Source organism: Rhinoraja longicauda, chromosome 6, assembly GCF_053455715.1.
Source record: "Rhinoraja longicauda isolate Sanriku21f chromosome 6, sRhiLon1.1, whole genome shotgun sequence".
NCBI classification, from domain to species: domain Eukaryota; kingdom Metazoa; phylum Chordata; class Chondrichthyes; order Rajiformes; family Arhynchobatidae; genus Rhinoraja; species Rhinoraja longicauda.
Genome location: NC_135958.1, coordinates 40,028,888 through 40,038,750, shown reverse-complemented (window position 1 = coordinate 40,038,750; position 9,863 = coordinate 40,028,888). Strand labels below are relative to the sequence as shown.

Sequence of the window (9,863 nt, the reverse complement as noted above, 5' to 3'; positions counted from 1 at the left end):
TTAATTCAGGTTTATTACTACAAATTTGACAGTATCCAAGTTGACATTGTTCACAGGTTTATTGATGCCCGCAAACAAATCTTAAATAATACACAAACATGAATAAAACTACTAACAAAAGAAATAGCAGAATCAAGTATGGCAACAAGGTCCCAAAGTGTTAAACATCAATTATCTCTTGCCCTACAAAAACATTTAAGAGTATTGAAATATTTATTCCCCAGATCATCTACTGATAAATGATCTGTTTGAGTAACAGTTGCATCTTTGTTTCAATTACTAGTTCACTTGCTTATATCAAGACCTCATTAAATATCTTAAACATAATATAGCTTGTTTCCCTGTCAGGAATCTGCAGGATGTGTTCCAAAAGTCAACTATTAGTTTATCAACTGATGTTAATTTGATCTTGAGTGCTTTTATAAACAGAGCAAGGTACTGATAATGTCAAGACCAATTCAAAATATTAGTCAGAGGCACAGGAGCTGAGAAAGAAATTAATCTTGAATTTACAATTGTCACCAATGTTTCTTTTCAATAAAAGGAAATTCAGTTTTAGGGAAGTATACATACACTTATTTCCAAAACTATTATATTAAAAATTTAAAAAGGTGACATTTTCTACTAAAATCCTTTAAAGATCGTTTTTGTTCAATCAAATCCACCTTGAGGAAAATCAGTCATCAAAACTAATTAAATCAACCAAAACTTAACTAAATCAACCTGCTCCAAAGAAAAACAAACATTGATTTGAGATTTGTAAGCCACCTTTCCCTTGTCATACTGGATGTTCTGAGGCAAATGGGCTTAAGCCATGATGATAGCACGCTTAGTTTGGAGATCACAAATTCCACACTTACCCAGCTTGCATAATTGACGTTGGTGATGGGTGCAACTACATCATTCTAATACTGGTCAAGTTTTATCAAATAAAAAGCAAACTGCAAAGGTTCTACATTGTGAAATAAAATCAAAGCACACTGAAGGTACATCATCTTTGAACTCGATTCAATAGATCACCCTTGGGACAGTTCTGACCAGCCATCCTAAATCATAACACTTTTATTCCTTTAGCAGCCATTTAATGTATTCAGTTGGAGTAACTGCAGTTGGACTGTTACTAGCACAAATCAGAATATAAAGAAAAATAGCTTGTAATAAAGAGACAATGGTTTAGTAATTGAAAAAATTAAATATTGAAATTAAACACAAGTTTTTGAATTGTCTTCCTCATTTTTCATTATTTAATGCAAATTGTAAATGAGTATTAATTATTAACATTTATAAATCAGAATTTATATTCTTTTTACTGGGTTTTAGGTTCTCACTGCAGATCTGGTGCCAATTCCTTCTGCATATATTTAATAACTTGCATTTTAATTCAATTTGAAATTGTACTGGTTTGTTTAACAAAAGCATTGCTGTGATAATGCTGTAGGCAGCCATTTTGGTTTGGTCATTTTAATGTCTCAGCTAAAGCTTAGTTAATTACTTGGAAATGTTCAATTGCAGTCTAATCTCCTATTAAGACCCTTGCCTTCTCCCTCTTTCTAATTCAATCCCCAGTTCCCCAACACTAGCTATTTAATTATGATTATTGCTCCGTGAGGAAGGCAATTTCTCTTCATTAAGCTATCCTAATATGAAACCTTAATACAAGTATGACATTTCTTCTATAAACTTGTAACCAGCTTTTTACTAAACAATAATAGTCATCATCAGCACAAACTATTATGCACACATTTATTAAATCAGCCAATTAGATAATCAAAATATTGAAAACAATCAACATTATTCTTGTACCACACTAATTCTTAGCAATCCATACAGAAATTATATCCACATAAAAAATGCAAGCCAAAATAATTTACCATCAGCCCAAATGCACATCCTTTAATTTCAGCTTCAATTGATTAGGTAACAATTACATATACACTGTTCCTAATTTTATTTTTACACACACCAGCTAGTTTCTCTACAGAACTTTTTTGCTATATCGAGCATGATAAATAGTATGCTGCTGTTAATAGTTTCATTCACATCCATGGATTTTTAAATATTCCAATTCCATATTTTCATTCTTCCAGTTTATGCATTTAATAAAATTATTTCATTGCCAGAAGATACCAAGTCACAAGTAGATGAGATGCTGCAAACTCTTGAAGTGTTTTCACCAAGGCATTTCCAAATTCTGGTGACATATTTTCCTTTAGAAACATTTGAAATTGGAGCATGTTGGGCAATAAAATATTTGGAACAGCAAAGCTTTTGTCCCATTTCTTGGAACTTTTTTCTGAAACTCTTGTTTAACCAAAAGTATACAATGCAGTTGAAGAAGCCATTTCCACATGGCAACCATAAGGCAACAAATTCCAACCATTCTGGTACCCTCTGGTGCGTTAGAGCTGAATTGTAAACACAGATAGTTAACAATAGATTAGAGAAACAATAGAGAATTATTGAAGATAGACAAAAAGCTGGAGCAACTCAGCGGGACAGGCAGCATCTCTGAAGAGAAGGAATGGGTGACGTTTCGGGTCGAGACCCTTCTTCAGACTGATGTCAGGAGAGTGGGTAGTGCAGAGATAAAATGTAGTCGGAGACAGTAAGACTGGCAGAGAACTGGAAATGTCCTTATACCTCCTCCCTCGACTCTGTCCAGGGCCTCCAACAGTCCTTTCAGGTTAGGCAGAGGTTCACTTGCACCTCCTCCAACCTTATCTACTGTATCCATTGGCCAAGATGTGGACTCTTATACATCGGCAAGACGAACATAGACTGGGTGATCATTTCGCTGAACACCTTCGCTCAGTCCGCCTGAACCTACCTGATCTCCTGGTTGTTAAACACTAATTCTCATTCCCACACAGACCGTTCTGTCCTAGGCATCCTCCATTGTCAGAGCGAGGCTGAACCCAAATTGGAGGAACAGAATCTCATATTTCGCTTGGGCAGCTTACAGCCCAGTGGTATGAATTTTGATTTCTCTAACTTCAAGTAACCCCAGCATTCCCTCAATCTCTATCTCTTCCCTACCCAAGTCATACTAGCTTCTTGTTTTCACCCAACAACTACCAATGGCCTGTTTCCTTTATTATCGTTACTTTTTTGCATATCTTTCATTCATTGTTCTATATCTCCCGACATCGTCTTTCTCTCTCGTTTCCCTTATCCCTAAGCACTGAAGAAGGGTCTTGACCCAAATCGTCACCCATTCATTCTCTCCAGAGATGCTGACTGTCTTGTTGAGTTACTCCAGCTATTTGTGTCTAACTTTGGTTTAAACCAGCATCTGCAGTTCCTTCCTGCACATTGGTTCAATTTTGCTGGGTTCTCCTGGGATTTTGTTCAGATGATCAGCTTTGTGGCCAAATGCCTGACCAACTCTATGAAAGTCATTACCATAGGTTGTCGATTTCAGCACGAGGGGTGATCTGCTAGAGATGTACAAAATCATCAGGGGCATGCATAGACAAGGAGAATGCACAGAGCCTTTTTCCCAGGATAGGAAACAAGAACACACAGGTTTAAGGTGACAAGCAGCAAGATTTAATGGGATCCAGAGGGGCATATTTTACCACACAGAAGGTGGTGGGTATATGGAATGAGCTGCTGGAGGAAGTACTGGATTATTACAGGTGTCAGGGTTTATGGGGAGAAGGCAAGAGAATTGGGTTAGGAGGGAAAGATTGATCAGCCATGAATGAATGTTGTAGACTTGATGGGCCGAATGGCCTAATTTTGCTCCTATCACTTATGAAGTCGTTGAAGCAGGCATAACAGCAGCATAATTTAAAAGTCACTTTGATAGGTACCTGGATAGAAAAGGTTTAGAGAAACATGGGCTAAATGGGACCACCTTAGATGGGGTATCTTGGTCGGCATAGATGAGGTGGGCCAAAGAGCTTGTTTCCATGCTGTACAACTCTGTGGCTCTATGTAGATTAGGATAAGCAGACTAGCTCGAAACAGTGAAGAAATTATCCAGATAGTTTCCTACAACAAAGACCCAGAATTTGAAATCAACACAGGCCACTGTAACAGGGGAAACCCATCAAATACTTCTAGAGTATAGCAATGCAATTAAATGCAGAAATCTAAAAGATGCTTTCATGACATCTCCCTCTGCACAAATGCACCATGTTGCATTCCAAACTCAGCATTGAAATGGCTGCAATTGCAATCCATGGCCTAATATTTTCTCACAGATAATGTCGGAAAGTAATCTATTAACAACTTGACAATTGTAGCTGAACATCTCTATCCTCCAGAAATATGGCAGATTTATAAGCAGGGAGAATTTTTTTATAAGTTTTAAATATAAATGAACATTTTTGTTTTTTATCTCCTCTCTTAATTCCATCTGTAGACATAATTATTTATGTTTCTTGCTTTATAGTTTCTCATTTGGTTTCTCTCTTCCTCAGAGAATATTTCAATCCGAATGGATGAGAAATCTTGCATCTGTTTGTCCAAAATTTGAAACCACATTTCTAAGATTCAGGGACAGTTTCTTCCCATCTGTTCTCAGGCAACTGAATGGTCATCTCACCAGTTAGAATGCAACCCTGTCCTCCCATCTACCTCATTGGAGACCTTTGAATGATCGTTCACAAAATGCTGGAGTAACTCAGGTCAGGCAGCATCTCAGGAGAGAAAGAATGGGTGACCTTTCGAGTCTCAACCCGAAACATCACCCATTCCTTCTCTCGTGAGATGTTGCCTGACCTGCTGAATTACTCCTGCATCTTGTGAAATAAATACCTTCGATTTGTACCAGCATCTGCAGTTATTTTCTTACACTACTTTGAATTATCTTTAATCAGACTTCATCTTATACTAAATCTTGTATTCTTTGTCTTTGCACCCGTGGATGGTTTGATTATAATCATATGTAGTCTTTTCTTTGACTGGATAGCACGCAACCAGAAGCTTTCCACTGTACCTCCGTATTCGTGACAATAATAAACTAAACCCATTTAGGTTCATTCCTTTGAAGAGCAACAGTTAAAAAAACAAATGTAGGCCATTTTGGATTTGATAATGAAACAATGAGACAGAAATTACAGTTATGGTACAACATTTTTAATTCAGTATTCACCACCTCTTCTCAAATTGATCCATGCAGCGGAGATAGATTTCAGAGATCGGGCCAATGTATGCCCGGACAGGGATTGTGAGGTGTCTTTGACACAAGTCTGGAGGGATTGGTCCAGGAGGGGGGTAGGATGGAGTAGAGGCATGTGGAAATTTCAGTGGGGCAGGCGCAGGCAGGAACAATGGGTCTGCCAAGGCAGATCTGTTTATGGATTTTGCGATAAATGATAAAACCGGGCCCAGCGGGGCTGGGGAATGGTGGAATCTGTGGAGGTCAGACAGCCGGAAGGGATAAAAATCAGAAATAGATTAGGTAAATGCAGAGCCTTTTGGCCAGGGTTGGGGAAATAAGGAACAAAAGGACATTGGTTTAAGTTGAGGGGAAAGGATTTAATAGCAATCTGAGGAGTAACTTGGTTTTTTTTACACACAAAGGGTGGCGAGTCTATGAAACAGCTGCTGAAGGAGTAGTTGGGGCAGGTACTATCATAACTATCTAGACCTATGTCTCTTAAATGTTATGGGCCAAGCACAGGCAGGTGGGACTAGTGTAGATTGGGCACGTTGGTCAGAGAGGGCAAGTTGGGCTGAAAGATGTGTTTCCCCATTGTATAACTCTATATATAACTATCTCCATCTCCCTTCCCATATTTGCAAATGATCTAAACTCCACTAGTTGTATCCTTTGACACAGGTCACAGTCTGCATCTCCTCAGTCTGCATCTCTACTAGTTTTGGTGCTGTCTAACTCAAGTTTTGCTGCTTACGAACCAACCCATCACCATTTCCATTCAAGTGTTTATATATCACAAATAGATCCTAGTACACATCCTTATGGAACACCACTGGTCACAGGCCTCCAACTCAAATAACACCCTTTCATCCTCCAACTCAAGTGGTTAATATTAGCAAAATCAGGTACACGAACTTTTTGCTTCGCTACCCTGAATGTTAACACTTGCATACCCAAGTTATTAAAATGGTTTAATAAAAATTGCTTCTCATAAAAGGTACTCAAGGAGAATAGATAGGGTGAATATACATTTTTTCCACAGGGGAGAGGAATCAAGAACCTGACAGCATAGGTTTAAGATTAGAGAGAAATTTTAATCCAAACTTGAGGCACAACCCTTTCCACATAGAGGGTAGAAAGACATGGGCCAAACACTGGCAAATGGGACTACCTTGGATGGGACACCTTGGTCAGTATGGACAAGTTAGGCCAAGGGGCCTGTTCACACTTTACGATTCTAAGCATTTAATTATTTGATGTAGCTTATTTTCCCCAAATTTGCTTAAAAACATAGGACATAAAACAGAAATAGCTAATATTAGTTTAGACACAAAAAGCTGGAGTAACTCAGCAGGACCGGCCTTCCATTTACCTTCTATTCAAAAAAGAACAAATTCATTGGAAAATGCTTCTTAATTGCTCCACCTCAGAAGTTGTAAACAACAGCAAAGGGGATAGAGACAGGAGTATTTGATGTATTGCATTTGAACGAGGCTGAGCAGGCATGAACTCTATACAGCAACAGGTAAATTGTACGAGATATTCCAAAAAAAAAATCCCCTGGGCTCAATGACTGTAGTGGGAATAGAAAGAGGGGACAAAATATTACCAACTCAAAAAGCTAGTTGCCAAGAGAAGATTTGCACCTTTTGCTCACCCTGGTAGATCATGTTGCAGACACAGGGAGTCCAGCAGATGTAATAGACAATAACCACGGGCAGCAGGATTCTGGAAGCAGCATCGTGCCTCCTGCTCAACTTTGACAGCTTAAACCGTTTCCTCTGACTCCTGGCTGCAAACCAGAGACGGCAATTAGCGAAGGTCATGATGAGCGAGCAGGGAAAGAAGATGAAGGCCGTCAACGTCAGCGTGTAAGGCACATTGCTGGAAAAATCTAGATTGCAGATCAAGGACGCGCTGGAGAAGTAAACTTTGACAATCCCGTGTGGGATGGATATGGGGAATAGAAGGACCGGAGGCAAGAGCCAGACAAGAGCAATGAGGGCTTTGATTCTGCAGTTGGTCATCAGTCTGCCGTAGCGGAGGGGGAAGAAGACGGCGATGTAGCGTTCGATGCTGATGGTGGCCAGGGAGTAGATGGAGGAGGTGAGGATGGTGGCGTCCAGAAACACCACGACGTGGCAGAAGGGAGAGTCAGTGTGGTTGCGGAGGTGTGGCACGCTGCTCGCGTACAGGTTCAGGGGGATGACTATCAGCGCCAGGGCGGCGTCAGCTCCAGTCAGTGAGATGAGGACATAGCGGCTGTTTCCAGACCAGCCTGCCACCGAGGAGGAGATGACCAGAATCACAGCGGTGTTCCCCAGGATGATCAGGCCGCACATCACCGCAATGATGCACGTCTTCAAGGTGGCGCCTGGCTCCTCCATGCATCTGCTGGGCCCGAGGCCGGTCACGTTGTCTTCAACCATGCTGGTGAGCTCGGCCACAGTTGTCTGGTTGCTAACACTAAAGTACATCTTCTGCCGGGGGGGGGGGATTGAGTAGAACAGTTTAAACCAAAGAGGACCAACTTCCCTTCTCCACCTTTTAAGCCGAACTGCAGCCCAATAATGAGAAAATAACCGAGCCTCGGCACTTGGCGAATAATCAGCGGTTACCACATGGCCTCGTGTTAATCGGACAAATCCTCATTAAAGTGCGTTTGGATTATTAAGTCTAATTAGAGACAGACAGATAGATAACCGCAGTTTGTTGAAAAGTTTGAGAAGGGAAGTTGGTCCCATCGGATCTTGGCTTAAACTGTTTTTTCTTAATTCGCTGATGAAAGATATTTAGTGATAGCATCTATAAAGATGTGCCCCCGGCGATTATTTAAACTGGGCGAGCACCAACGGGCGTGTTAAATTGCGGGCTTCCAACGGCGTCTCCCGGCGGGAGAATTTGCCCTCCGCTCAGGGGAGATTTGTCCTTTATTATTATTATTACAGTCGGGATCTCTACACCCCCACTTCTCCTCACAACTAACACTTGAACAGCCTCCCTCATCCCTCTCGTTTTATTTTAATTTCTCGCTGCCCACAATTGCTCCTCATCTCGCGTATTGCAGTCGCTCGGAGAGGGCGGCGAGGCCCTCTAAATGGGAAAGGACGACGGTAAACCGTTGATGTTTGTTTCTTTTCACTAACTAAAGAATCCGGTGTGGCCGGATTTTTTTTTTTTAATGGAACCTTCCAGACGCCTCTGGCAGGGTGTGGCGTGATTCCGCAGGATATTTCGGTGTGTTTGTGGGGGAGAGGAGGGGGGGATCCGTGGAAGGCGTCGGCCATTAACGGCGTCCCGCCTTTTCTGGAAACTTGTAAATGATCTGTCAGCGGTCCAATCTGTGGTAAATTCCTCCTCATTCTGCCAAATAACAGGCTGTGTGTGATGTGCAGCTGGGAACGACGCCTGCATTGGCGGGAGATGGGTGCACTTTTATCTTTCCCAGTACCATTTACCTCCCACTTGTCTCACTTCCATCTTTAGTTCTTGTGCAAACCTTGTGGGTTTGCACAGCTTACGGCCCAGTGGTATGAATATTGATTTCTCTAACTTCAAGTACCCCTTGCTTTCCCTCTCTCTGTGACCCCACCGACCCATCTCAGATCTCTGACCAGTTTCACTGTCCTGATTAAAGGTTACTGATTGTCTGCCTCCTTGTCATCTTCCCCTCAATGAACCATTCTACATTTTCCTTGATCATCGTCCTTCTGCAACAACCTTGTGGTTTTGTTTTGGAAACCCGCCTGCTTTCTCATCTACCATCCACCAATACCACTGTAACTAATTAACTTACAACCAACATGACTTTGGGATCTCAGTGGAAACTGGTGGAAATCCATATGGTCGTGGGAAGAACATACAGACTCCACACCAACAATACTGGAGGTCAGGATGGAACCTAGTTAGCAGACACGTGAGGCAGAGGCTCTACCTACTGTGCTACCCTGGCAGCCTGGTAAGTCTTTCAACGCAAAACGGGGAAAATCATTGTAGATACTTTCACACCTTGCCCTTCCATATCTCTGTCTCCCTCTCCCCGCACTCTCCGTCTGAAAAAGGGTCTTGACCCAAAACGTCACCTATTTCTTTTCTCCAGAGATGCTACCTGTCCGGCTTAGTTACTCCAGCATTTTGTGTCTATGGTGTAAACCAGCATCCGTAGTTCCTTCCAACACATTGTAGATAAGTACCCGTTTTTTTCTGTTGAATGTATTTCATTAGACTTCTGATTCCTCCTGCATTGCTTAACTTGATCAGGATTTTAATCTGAGAAGTGAATTGCATATGGGAAAGAGCAGTGATGTAGAAAGGCTACTCTTGTCTATCTCCATTATGCCTGAGCTATTTTCCTAAACTGCTTTCTGTAGTTTAAATGTTCCTTCTAAATAACATTGTGTAGAAGTTCACGTGTTGTATAAACACAGTTTAATATCTAAACGATACAGCTCAACAATTAGTACAAGAGGTCAAGGTGTGTGTTAACGTGTTTACTGTGGGGTAAAGACTGGCTCCATTGTCTGCTGCGCACCGCCAGCAGACCACCCAGGTCGGCGTTGAATGGTCGGCCCAGATCACGCTAGGTCCACGCAAGTGCTCGAGCTTGACGAACGACGGTTTGAGACCAAAGTGGCTCGGCCCGCCACATGACCCTTCCCCAGAACCGGAATATTGGAGGTGGTTAGGCTGTCGAGTGAGGCGGCCCGATTTTGTGTCTCCTGCGTTCAGGGTTGCAACTGGTTGAGTTGAGAAT

General features: G+C 41.7%; 1 protein-coding gene across 1 annotated transcript; it reads right to left on the bottom strand.

The window, feature by feature from the left end:
* On the bottom strand, positions 1–7,587 carry LOC144594716 (adenosine receptor A2b). The gene is made up of 3 exons (XM_078401559.1): positions 6,768–7,587; positions 2,259–2,405; positions 1–80 (listed from the first exon to the last, which is right to left on the bottom strand). The coding sequence occupies exons 1-3, from the start codon at positions 7,585–7,587 to the stop codon at positions 1–3; spliced, it is 1,047 nt and encodes a 348-aa protein (XP_078257685.1).
* Positions 7,588–9,863: the final 2,276 nt, after the last annotated feature.

What these genes read in the sequence shown, in the direction of transcription:
- LOC144594716 (XM_078401559.1), bottom strand. Translation starts at nt 7,587, where the DNA reads ATGTACTTTAGTGTTAGCAACCAGACAACTGTGGCCGAGCTCACCAGC. An exon ending in CTGCAACATGATCTACCAGG is followed by an intron (nt 2,406 to 6,767) that starts GTGAGCAAAAGG and finishes TTTACAATTCAG; the next exon opens with CTCTAACGCACCAGAGGGTA. An exon ending in AATGGGACAAAAGCTTTGCT is followed by an intron (nt 81 to 2,258) that starts GTTCCAAATATT and finishes GTATTATTTAAG; the next exon opens with ATTTGTTTGCGGGCATCAAT.